At 42.9% G+C, this 12,728-nt stretch overlaps 1 protein-coding gene across 4 annotated transcripts in view; it reads right to left on the reverse strand.

Annotated features, from left to right (window-relative positions):
• The window catches only part of TOP2B (DNA topoisomerase II beta), an 88,771-nt gene that overhangs the window by 71,380 nt on the left and 4,663 nt on the right, over positions 1-12,728 (reverse strand). For 2 of the 4 annotated variants that reach the window (XM_025201013.1, XM_025201014.1), the window contains exon 2: positions 2,556-2,735. The exons of 1 other annotated variant lie outside the window; for it this stretch is intronic. In XM_025201013.1, coding sequence (XP_025056798.1) covers positions 2,556-2,735 — 180 coding nt within the window. Of the gene's footprint in view, positions 1-2,555; positions 2,736-6,776; positions 6,811-12,728 lie in introns of all 4 variants that reach the window. One more of the 4 variants, XM_025201015.1, reaches the window with a different exon arrangement.

Consider the following 12,728-nt stretch of genomic DNA (forward strand, 5'->3'; position numbering starts at 1 on the left):
TACCCTCGGATGGAGCTCATCCGAGCCTGCCGACTTAAAGGCATCCAGTTCTTCCAAGTGACTCTGCACCATCTCAGGGTCTACGCATGGTAGTTTGGCGCCCTGCTGCTGCCTCTACCATCCCAGTGAGAGACTTGTCTTGCCCCTCTCTTAGGAACACTGAGGCAAAGAACTCATTGAGGAGTTCAGCCTTGTCCCCCCTGTCCATCACCAATTGCTTCTGCCGATTTAATAGGGGTCCTATTCCACCCTGGGCCTTCCTTTTACTCCCTATATAGCTGAAAAACAATTTCTTGTTCTGCTCATTTAGTAGGGGTCCTATTCCTCCCTGGGCCTTCCTTTTACTCCCTATATATCTAAAAAACAATTTCTTGTTGTCCTTTACTTGGGATGCCATCCTCAGCTCCATGGTAGCTTTGGCCCATCTAACTGCCTCCCTACAAGAGCGAGCAGAGGAGGTACACTCCTCTTTGGTGATCTCTCCCTGTTTCCATTTTTATGTGCTCCCCTTTTGGCCTGTAGGCTGCCCTGGATTTCTCTGGTCAGCCAAGAAAGCCTCCTGGCCCCTATCCCTCTTTTTCCTCGCGTCGGGATCGTTTCCCTTTGTGCCCGAAGGATCATTTCCTTAAGGCACAGCCACCCTTCTTGGGCTTCCATCACTTCAAAACTCCTACTCTTGTTTATTGTTTAATTGAAACATGAAATTAATATTCCCAGTAGCCTTTACTAATATTTCTAATAGCCTTTACTTTTGTTTCTGTGATGCACTTTACTCTATGACCATTTTTGTCTGTACTGTTCTTCTGAAAGCAGACACCGATTCTCAATCAGGGTGCCGCAGTACCCTGAGGTGCCTTGAGATTTTTTCAAAGGTGCTGGAGGCAGGAGAGGCACACACAGTGTTTGCATACCCAACTGCGCTATCATGATTCACAAGATAAATCCAGAGACTTCAAATAGAAATCCAGTGTTAAAAACATTCTGACCTATTATGATCTTTCTGAGTTCTCTGAAACAGAAAAATTGCTCTATTATTTTTCTATTGTCAAAAAACAAGTGAAAACTAAGAGTTGGCATTTTCTCAGAAGTGTCTTGAGTATAAAAAGGTTGAGACCCAATACCTTAGATCTGACAGAATTCGTCATCAGCTAAGATCTGGACTTAATTTAATCTGGTTGGAAAGGTCTTCATTTATCAAGTTTCCAAGATATTGACTCTAAAGGGTGAATCTGGGATGGTGAGGGAATAGGGTATAGCAGCAGGCAGAAAGGGAAGTCATGGGGAGGGAATCCTCATGTCAGCAAGTGGTATAGTAGGGTAGGCACCCACAGAGGCACCACGAGGTGTGTGACCCATGGGCCTGTGGCTCGCCCAGGTGCAGTGTGCAGACTTTATTGATACAGCTCATGAGGCATGCAGCTCCCAGCTGCTGGAAGTTGGCCAGCCCTTTTTTAAGACACTGGGGCTCAACCTTTTTAGAGTAGCAGTCCAGGCATTTGTTGCACAGTGAACCTTACTCCACTCTGGCAGGGAAAGGAGAGGGTGGGGAAGGAGGTAGCTGCCAATGTCAGATGGAGGAAGAAAGGTTACCTCTGCTAAACTGCACTTGTCTAGGAAAGGAAACAGGGAACGCTTCAGATCAGCAGGCTGGGCTGCTTGCTATTGATTTCCTGTGCTGTGGGCTGGATCCAGTCACTTTAGGAGCCAGATCTGACCCATGGACTGAAAGTTGAGCATCACTGATTTAAGGCAATTCAAGACAGGCACTGATCTCTTATCAACATCTGATTTTTTTTTCCAGCTGCAATCTACAAAGCAATATTATCATCAGGTGGTAGCTGGCAGCTCATTGGGCACTGAAGCCTTAGTTACTGATCAGATTCTGATAGGCGTTCCAGAGAGACACAATAAAAAGATAATCCCCCACACTAAAAAGCTGATGGTCCTTTTGTACTATCTCCAACATCACTATTTCAAGCTGTCTTTCTATTTTTCTTTTTGTTATATCTGGTAGGAGCCAGGATTGTAAATCTACTTTTCCAATGACACAGAATTGCCTTAGCTTTCCATTTAAGTTTGTCATTGTACCAATAAGAGAATTGGTACACCAAATTCAAGGCAAAGACATTAAACAGATTTGTGCCACATTGTCTTTTTCCCCCAAGAAGATGCCCCGTAGGTTGTGTGCGTGTGTGTGGGTGGGTGGGGGGGATTAATGATGTTGGGGACCACATTTCCAACTCCTACGTGTGTATTGTTTGTGAAAGGTGTCAAACATCTTTGCTAAACAGCTGATGCTGTCTTTTAGGCACAGACATTCCCATGGAAGGCAGAGCTAAGATCTGATTAAACCTAGCTTCCTGAAAAAGGCCTGTATTTAAAAGGGTGGCACCCTTGCCAAAAAAAAAACTTCTGTTAGAAATACTGAGACTGTAACCACAACAGAAGAAAATCTTTAACAGTAAGCCTAAATTGCATTTGGACAGGTAGACAAAAAACATCTCTCTCAAATTGAGGCTAGCGAGTTAGAAAACAGGAAATGGTGAACCACTGACTTTTTGGCCTGCTTGTTCTTCTTGATCTGGACTGCCCTTCATGTCATTCCTTAACAAACTGTTACAGGGAGGTAATGGAAGTGGTGACAAGGCACAGCAGCCACTTACACCAGCTAGAGAAAGACTTGAAAAGTACTGGACTTCTAAGATATTGCACAAAATCACCTTTTCTATATCCTCCTAGGGAAGATGAAAAGGAATAGATGGTTAGAAGTAGGGCTGTCAATTAAACACAGTTAACATGTGCAATTAACACATTCATCAATTCTTGGTGGCAGCAGAGGGAACTGCAGGGCAGCCCAGATAAAGACTCCAGGCAGCTGCAACTAGCGAGGGCGGGGTGTGCACACAGACACACAAGCAACTACAGCATACATATGGCCAGGAACGCAGCCCGGCTGCATGTAAAGCAGCGCTGTGCCAGTAAGTCTGTGGATGGGGTGGGGAGACCAGATAGAGGTCCCCATGATGAGAGATGTTTGCCCATACACAGGTCCTCCTTTACTGCCAATTCTCACCACCCAACACTGCGCATCACTTAGATTCCTCTATGCTCATGCTCCTGCAAGCCTCTTGCCTTCCACATTCATCTTTACCATATGATTCAGCCCTCATGATACACTGCGGGGGGAGGGAATAAATTACTCCAGGAAGTGGAATATATATCTCACTATAATTGATCCCTTTTATTTTTGCCTGTTCTTGCTACTTAACTTGCACTTTCAGGATAGTGAATCTGTATCATCATTTTCATGATCTTCACTTTTTATGTATCTTTGACACTAAAACTCACACAGCTTTGTATTACTAATACCAGTTTATGTGAAGTAAGTCGATCTCTGAAACACTAATTATATTGATGACAATGCGGATATAAACTCTGAAAATGAAGAGCTCTAAACCATTTCTTTTAGGAAAGTAAGAAGCCGCTGGAAGTCCACAATTTCCAAGGGGTGGAGAAAAATGAACTGGGAGGTGCCATGGAATTAGATTAGTCACCATGTGACTTCCATGGCTACAGTAATTCCATAGTATGCTACTGGGAACTGGGATCAACGATCCATGAAGGAGGAATGAAATTGACTGCTATGCTAAGAGCTCTTGGGTACCTCAGAAAATTTATGGTTTCACTGATTAAAGTGCCCGGCAACATAGAAGTGAGCCAGCCCACTGTTTGTTGGATTTGTAAGGCCTCCTCAAATTATGAGACCGTGATTTGTATGGGGTCAAACAAGATGCTGACAAGGAAGACTACTGTGACAGGTACCTAAAGACAAAAGCAATAACATTTGGAATCTTTTCTATAAAGTTGTAATGGAGTAACCAAAGAGTAAACAAAAGCTTCTCCTTACACTGAAAAGGCCATCTCCATTCAGATAAATCCTTTACTTGACTAGATCTTTCATCAGATTTTCAGAAGAATGAAGCCATACATACTGCCTTGGAGATAGTGCTACAGACTTTAATTTACAACACTAAATGAGGTACTTGCATACTGTGTAAACATACAGTATAGTTCCTTGCAAAGATACCTGAAGCTCTGAGTAGAGGTCTTATCCACTGGCACTCCACATGGGCTATGGATAAACTGCTTCCAATGTCCCAGACAACTTGCTCAGTTATCTGCAAGACAAGGAAGATAATAGGCCATGTAGGTACCCTTAGTCCTAATCTACATTACAGTAGCGTGAGAATAACACTGGCTAAGTGTTTGCAGGGAAGGGAAGAAATGGCATCCTGCAGCCAATACAGCTAGCTATGCCAGCAAAATGGCCAGTGTGGGACACAGCTCTGCCAGTACAAGACAACTTCTGCTAGCAAAAATTCTGCTCTTTAGGGAAGACAGTGCAACTTCAGTGGCAATAAATCCCCTGCAGTACCTACCAAAATTAAGGGGTAGTGGCACAGTGTTGACTAAGCTCTAGTAGATGGTTGTAGGTCTTTTTTTTTTCCCCAGAAGTGACAGCTTGGGTCCATTTCCTCTGCTTCCCCAGCAGTTAAACTCATTGAACACATTCCCAAAAGCAAATTGGTATCTTCCTGATAATTTGGGATTAAAATTCTTTACAATGAATTTTTACCAGGAAAAAAATGTTTTATTTATTCCTTTTATCAGCTATAATCCACTTGCTCTCTTCACATATATGAGATCAAAAAACTTGACAAGAAATATAAAAGACAGTATACAAAAATCTGCCCAGGAACTTGGTAAAGCTCATCAGGAAACTAGATAAGTGTCATCTAGATATTTACAATTAGCTCAAGAAAGCTTTCATTATCTAGGAAGTAAGATTTGTCTGGCAATATCATCTATGGGACCAATTTTAAGAGTCGAGAGAGGTGTTAGACAAGTTTCCAGCCACAAAATCCCTTTCTTCATACTAAATACCATTTAGAACAATTATGTTTTATTAACAGAATAGCATTAAACAAAGTGGTCACTTTAAGCAGGGCTGTCCAACTTCCAGGCAACTGAAGACCACATGCCACACAGGCTGCAGTCATGGTGGCCACTTACCACAGGGAAGAGACCTGGGTGCCACCTGCACTGCGTGAGCAACCCTCTGAGGCTCAGCTCCCCATAACTACTGCATGTACAGCAACCCCCTGCCCTCCCTGCCACGCATACTGCCGAACTGCAATGCAAGTGGCCTGGCTCCTTTGTCACACATAGCTCAGGTACCCAAACCCCTCCTGCTGATACACTCCATGTCCAGGATCAGTGGTAGGAAGAAGATGGACAATGAAGAAGGAAGCTGGATACTTCATCAAGGACATGGGGTAGTCGCAACAAAAGATATGCCCACAGGCCATATGCCAGAGGCAGGCAATTATTTTGGGTGGAGGGCCGTTTACCCAGTTTTGGCAAGCTGTCAAGGGCCACATGAGCCCCACCCCTTGACAGGTGCCCCACCCCCTGGTCACCATCTTGGGACCAATGTCTCAGGGCCAGCACCGGTGGGGCCCAAAGTGAGGCGCAGGCTGGCAGGGGTCTGTGGAGCTGGGTTGGACTGCACCAGCAGGGAGAAGGGGGAGCTGGCTCAGCTCCATAGAGCCTATGCCAGCTGGGACCCTGTACTCCTGCCACCTTGCTCTGGGCCCTGCCGGCGCTGGCCACGAGACACCAGTGTGGGCCTCATGCACCCACTTACTCCCAGTGCCCCTCCAGCCCCGCAGTACAGTACAGCATGCAGCCCCAACACCCTGCTCCATGGCAGGAAATGAGCTAGTGCCGAGCGCAGGGAAAAGTGGCCCCTCCCCTGCTTTGTGGCTGCCGCTGCCTGGTGCAGCCGCTCACAGCCCACATGGGGCTGTCTTGAGCAGGCACAAGTGGGAGCTGGGGCAGAGAGGCAGCAGATGTTTGCAGCTGGCCCAGGTTCTGCTGACAGCTACAGAGCCTGGGCTGGGGGGCAGGAGCATAGGTAGGGCACAAGCAGGGCATCCTGCCATGTACCCTCTGCCCTCATTTTGTTTTGAGCAGGCGCGAGCAGCCCCACGCAGGCTGCGAGTGGCTGTATGGGACGCCGGGCACGGGGCGGGACAGGGGCCGCTTTTCCCACACTCAGCACCAGCTTGTAACCCACCCCCACTGTCAGCCTGGGCCCCGCTCTGGGCTCACCCGTCGGGGCTGCGCAAGGCAGCAGCAGCTACAGCCCCTTCCGTTTGCCAGGCAGTGTTGGCCACCACCGCCTCTGTGCTGCCCAGTACGTGAGCTCTGAGCAGGGACCAGTGGGAAACACTGCCCAGTGCAGCAAGTGGGGAGGCTGCAGCTGCTGCAGCCCCCATGGCAAGCCCAGCATCAATGCAGAGCCCAGGCTGGCATTGGGGGTAGGCTACAGGCTTCCCCCTGGGTCCTACTTCCCCTGCTTCCTGTCATTTTTGACAGGAACCAAAGACAGAGAAATATTACTTTTCTAAATTTTGTAGGGGCCCCACAGGCTGGACAGAATGACCTTACAGGCCGAATCCAGCCCGCGGGCCATATTTTGCCCACCCCTGCCATATGCTAACCCTCTGTGGGCCACATGTGGCCTACAGACCACCAGTTGGATAACCGTGACTTAAAAAGGGAAGTCAGAAATAAACTTGCAAAAGGAAAAAAAAAAAAAAAAAAAGATGTTAAATCAGAAGCAGTTACAGATCAAGTAAGAAGAACAGGCCTTACAGACATTCAGGCACAATTATGTAAAAGACCATTCCCAAGATCAGAGATAGTATCACCTGTGGAGCCAAGGCCAGGCAAGTTATGAAGCCCCTGAAAAAATAAACAAATAAAATCACTGTGGCAAGTTTGATTGTTGATATTCTATAGTTTTTGTTTCCAGACTTATTTTAACATGCGCATAAGTAGAGGAGGTATTGTTTAAAACCCAGGGAGGGGAAATGGTGTTTTGCAACTATTTCCTTCAACACTTGAACCTCTTCACATATAAATTGTAATAGCTTATTTTAATACAAGTTCCAGTGTGAAGTGGCATGTGACATCCAAAAGCACAGTCAGTGGGGACTTTTGTATTGTAGGAGTGTTTCAGAGTATTCAGTTGTCACATTTAACATAAAATCAATTTTTCCTAGTACAGCATCCTTGCTGGACAAAGCCACTTTTGAGACTGCCATGGTAGAAGCCAGGAGCAACTCCTCAGAGACCATATGATAGCATCTGAGGATTTAGCTATAGATAACAGCTTTTTTGATATGCTAGAAGGTAAAGTTATCCTGTTTTTATCTTTTGTATATGACATGAGAAAGAGAGTCTTCCAACCTAACATGGTTGCTCTTAGTTCTGACCACTTGCACCATTAGGGGGAGTGTGTAAAGAAAGCCTCTCCTCTCACCTGAAGAGGTGATGGCTGATTATGCAGATCTGCACTGTATCAGCTCCACCCTTACACATGCTGTTACATTTTGCTTTCAGATACACAAGGGTTCTTTTGTGATATCTTTTATTGGATCACCTATGGGAAAAAAGTTATCTGGTAGAAACTTTCCTCAGACCTGAGAAGGAAACAGATACTGCTCAAGCTAAATTGCAAGCAGTAGCATGTAATACTCTATAAGTAAAAAAGGCCTACTTGAAGGAATTGAGAAGGGCTGTGAACTAGGAACAAAGAAATGTTAAGCAGGAAAGACTGCCTATTATGTATTTTTGTCTTGTAACCTAATTAATGGAAGAGTAGGACCATTCAAGAAGGAAGAAGGCTATTACCTGTGAAGTGTAGGGAGATTAGCAGAAAGTAGTTGGGAAACTATATTGATCCATAAGTGTTGTTTGTGTTTAGTCTATATTTTTAGTGCGCATTAGGGTTGTAAATTTCTGTTGCCAGGTCCATAATTCAAAGGTATTTTGTAGCCTCCTTTGAGCACAATGATTGTATGCTCAGAAAAGGAGCAACTGTTCCATGAAAAAGTAGTTTCCTATCATTGTTCATATCGGTCCTTCACACTTTTTCTGTCTTATTTTTCCCTGAGCGAGAGTTTATTGTGGAGTCTGGTTTTACCCACATGGTTTCCATGGAGGGCATTTGATGCATTATAGTAGTAGATGTTTAGGATTACGAATCCAAAAAAAGATGAGAAAGTCGGTAGGGAAATACAGATCACTCAAGTGAAGGACTAACATGTGATCTGAGCCCGCAAGAGGCTGAGAAGCAATTCTGTGATACACGTGCAGGGTATGTGGATTCCGTAACATCCCACAATACACGACACGAATTTTCTTGTAGGGTTCAAGTCAAAGCACAGAGCAGGAACAGGCAGCTAAGATGCCCACCTACAGTGTCACATCTTTTGTTGATGCAATGTGGTCATGAATAGCCATAATTAGCTAATATAGCAAAACTTGCCGGTAGAATTTAACATAGATAAAGGCCCCGGATCACAGGATTTGGTTTCAAGGCTTTCTGGATTAAAATCAGTTGCACGCTCAAACACTTCTTGGGGAAAATAAAATCACACTATGCACCTGAATACTTTGCTTCTCATTACTAAGGGCTAGATTTTCAAAACCATCAGTTTATTAGCTACAATTAATATGGATAATCAGTTTGAAATGCAAAACATGTTTTAATAAACTCACATTCCTATACATCCACCATAGTTAAGGTAGTTCTCTTTTGGCTACTGAAGTCAAAATTAAAATGCCATTACTGAAATGGAATAATGCTTTTTTAATCAAATTCCAAATGTAGCTTCTAACATTTTAATTAAAAACAAAAAACAAAAAACGTGTCACTGGCACATAATTTTTCTAACAAACATGTAAAATAAGTTGAGTGGCAGAGTTAAGAATCTAACTAAATGTATGTAAAAATCAAATATTAAGCAAAAGTCTGATAAAGTAAATCCTACTAGCTAGCAGGATATCAAATATAGCATAACTTTATTTACAAGGAAAAAGTGACTAAGAACCATTAACAGTGAGAATGAATGTTTCTCAAGGAATAATTAAAAAGTACAAGGCAAAACAAAATAAAAATGGGTCATACAAATCAATGTTTCAAGCTTGTCAACTTAAATTTTAAATCAAAACTTGCAAATGTAAATAAAAAATAAAAACATCCCGTCTCTTTTCCTCCTGCTGTTCAGAGCCTTTTGTACAGGACATCTCATCTCCTAATACTCTATACTAGCCAACTGTCCCTCAAGAATGCCGGGTGCAGCCGGTCCTCAGTGCAGCTTCGGAATCATGGCAGTGCTCCCTCACACGAAGCACTGATTGGCTGTTTCTATCAGGCAATCAGAGTGCTAATAAAGCGTGACAGACAGACAGACAGACAGACAGACAGACAGACAGACAGACAGACAGACAGACAGACAGACAGACAGTATTATAATATTAAAATACTCTGGGCCCACATTCTAAAGCATCTTCAGATCAAACAGTTTTATTTAACATCAGTATGAAAATAAGCTCTACCTTCAGGACAGTACCCCCCCCACATTGCCACTACATTTTTCATTGTTTCCCTTTTTCTTTAAAAAAAAAAAAAAAAAAACCAAAACAAAAAAACAAAAACAAAAGACATCAGAAACACCTTGGAAAGACCCAGATGGGGCACTCCAGGCTAGGATAAAGCTGTTCTTATGAAAATGACCAAACCAATTATCCATTTAGGCACAGACATTGCAACTGACTTTCAAAACATTAGGTGCCACTAATGGGGACATTTACATCTCTCCAAATTTGTTTCAGAACATATGCACACAGGATGTTTATACTTAGTTTTCACTTTCAAGATTTCCTCTACAGTATGACATCTTTTTTATGCGGGTGGGGGAAGGAGAAAAACCTCTTCTGACATAGGAGAATCTGTGCAAAAATGTTCAAGTTTTCTGTCTTGAAACTCCAGAAAAAAGTAACAAAAACACAACAAAATTTGGATTTAAGGCTGTTCTCACTCTATCCTTCTATGAAATTGCTACTAGTATCTTGGACTGGTAGGGTGGAGCTGGAACCCCAGAAGGGGCTGCTGCCAAGGCAGGGCCAATACCTGGAACTTGAGATCTTAATGAACCAAGGCTGAGAGGTTGACCAGAGAAAAAAGGGGGCCAGGGCTACAACAGCTGAATCCCTGACAGGTGCACAGAAGCCTGTAAGAATACTCCAGGTGTGGAGCTGGCCTAGCCAGGCAGGCAAGATGACTAACAAAAAGTTACCTCCTGCCCCAGGGAGCGCTTCCCTCAACAAGAAGGAAGACAACATCCAAATCATGGCAGGAGAGAGACTAGAGGCGAGTTAAGGCCAGGAAAGAACAGGCAGGTGGGTCAAACCACAGGAAGGCACCACGTGCCAAGATGGCAGACCCCCCCTCCCAAGGTACCACAGACTACCCTATAAAACCAAAAATAACCTAATTAATTATGACAGATTGCCCTGCAGAAATCTTAGAAACTGTAACAGCATGCTCACTTAAAACAGAGACAACCACCACACACACACACACACACACACTACTGAGGCACTACCCTATTTGTCCTTTTTTCTCCCAGAAGCAGAACAGCGAATTCTCATGACAGTACTATTAGAATAACAAAAGTGTTCCCAGGACATCTGTTCTGTACTTTAGTAGGTATACCAAAAGAATCATTTAAAAAAATGCAAACAAACTGGTATTTGATGTCTACAGAAATGTAGTCCAACCTTCAGATTAAAAGTAAATATGAATCTAGTGTTCTAAAAGTTTAAAGTGTTCTCAGTTTAAAGTGTGAAATTCATATGTAGTATCTCCACAGACTTAACAAATCTAACTCTGGTCCCAATCCTGGTACACGTGCCATGAGACAGGATCCCAGATTGTTTTGAATGTACGAGTTTGAAACAATCCAGAGACATAAGAATGAGGGTAAACATTAGTAAGAAGAGAAAAAAAATTGCATGTGGAACACAAACACTCCACAATTAAAATAAAATGCATTTTATTTCACGGTCTCAGGCAGTTGGAAATTTAGTTGGGCTCTACTGATTAAATATATTCCTTCAAAGCCTGACCCTATTTATACACATGGAAGTTGGTGAGAAATTGACTTCTACCAGTTCTAGCTTTTACTGTCTTTTAAATTTGTTTACAGAAAAACACATACCATTTGCCTGTTAGTTTGTTACAAAATGTATTGACCAAGCAGAACACCCACTTAATAGGCTTTCAGTTTGTAAGCAACTAATACATATCCATGTGAGCTAACTCCATAAAGTGGGCTAGCATAAGACAAGTTTAGAAGACTCCAAATTAATAGGTTTCTACAAATGTCAAGTCTTACTTCAAGATTCTTCTTTTTACACTCTGAAGAGATGCAAAATAAATCTTAAAGTTGTAAAGCAGATGATAGTGATGTCACTGCATGCCTACCAGAGGCTATGACAAAACTACACCACATTTAAACTACAATACCATTAACAAAAAACAAACAAACAAACAAAAAAAAACTTTTTTACAAATAATCTTTCCCAATTTAAGCAATATGGGGCTCATCTATTTTATAAGAAAAAGAACACCACTGTTGCTGCTATCACTGCAAAACCATAAGTCCCAATATTGATTTCAAGATCTTGGGATACTATTTCCAGAACTTCTGTGCACAGTTGGTGCCGCTATGCAACTTAAGGACATAAAAGTTACAAACTCATGGGGGGGGGGAGAAGCAGCAGGAAATAGGGGATATGAAGTTTACAGGTGCACCCATTGGGATAATTAGAAACAATGGCCATAAACTGAAGGAGAGCCAATTTAGATTGGACATCAGGAAAATATTCTTTACAGTAAGGGTTGCCAAAATATGGAACACACTTCCAAGGGAGGTGGTGCTGTCCCCTTCCCTGGAGGTACTTAGGACAAAACACTGGACAAACACTTTCCTGCCCAGGGCAGGGGGTCAGACTCAACGATCTAATTAGGTCCCTTCTGACCCTCATATCTATGAAAACAAATATTTCAAACAGTTTCAAGCACAGACGTTTAAGGCACTTTGTATATACTGGAAAAAGAGAGAAAGTAGTTTTGTTGCAACTTAAGGCTGACCATGCATGCAAGACATGTATTTAATTACTGGCACAACACTTGACTGCTTGTTAAACAACTCAGAAAAGCACAGCAAAAAAAAAAAAAAAAAAAAAATTACAAGAGACTACTAGCCAAGATGAAGTTTGCTCCACCCACCACACTGATGTGAGCAAATACAACTCCTCCACATTTGCTTGTTGACGATTGTGTGCTAGCATTATCACATGTGGGTGGGGACACTAGGATAAGTATCCACATCCACAATACTTATACTAATTTCCCTTATATTTCATGACAGTTTTCCTATGTATACTACACATGCAGAGTCTCTAAAGTTCAATTGTAACTTGCCTAGTTAGTCACCCCACCACCACACATTCATTCAAACTGGAAGTCTTCTTCTCAAGTTCAGACTTCTTCCATCTATTATGAAATATGTAGTCTTTCAGGCCCAAACCAACAACTCAGAGCTGCAATGGTTGAATTCACACCTCCCTCTTCATAAAGCAAACACCTAGACTTTCTCCTAACAATAGATGCTTTGCATCTCCTGGGTATTTCTAACGGGGAACCCCAATCTTGTTAACTACATGAGGAGGAGGAACAGGAGGCAAGAGTGGTGTCCCCAGGGCAACAAGACCTGTGGCCCACAGGAGAAGAATACTGCAGCAGCCAG

Source organism: Alligator sinensis, unplaced genomic scaffold, assembly GCF_000455745.1.
Source record: "Alligator sinensis unplaced genomic scaffold, ASM45574v1 scaffold299_1, whole genome shotgun sequence".
Lineage (NCBI taxonomy): Eukaryota > Metazoa > Chordata > Crocodylia > Alligatoridae > Alligator > Alligator sinensis.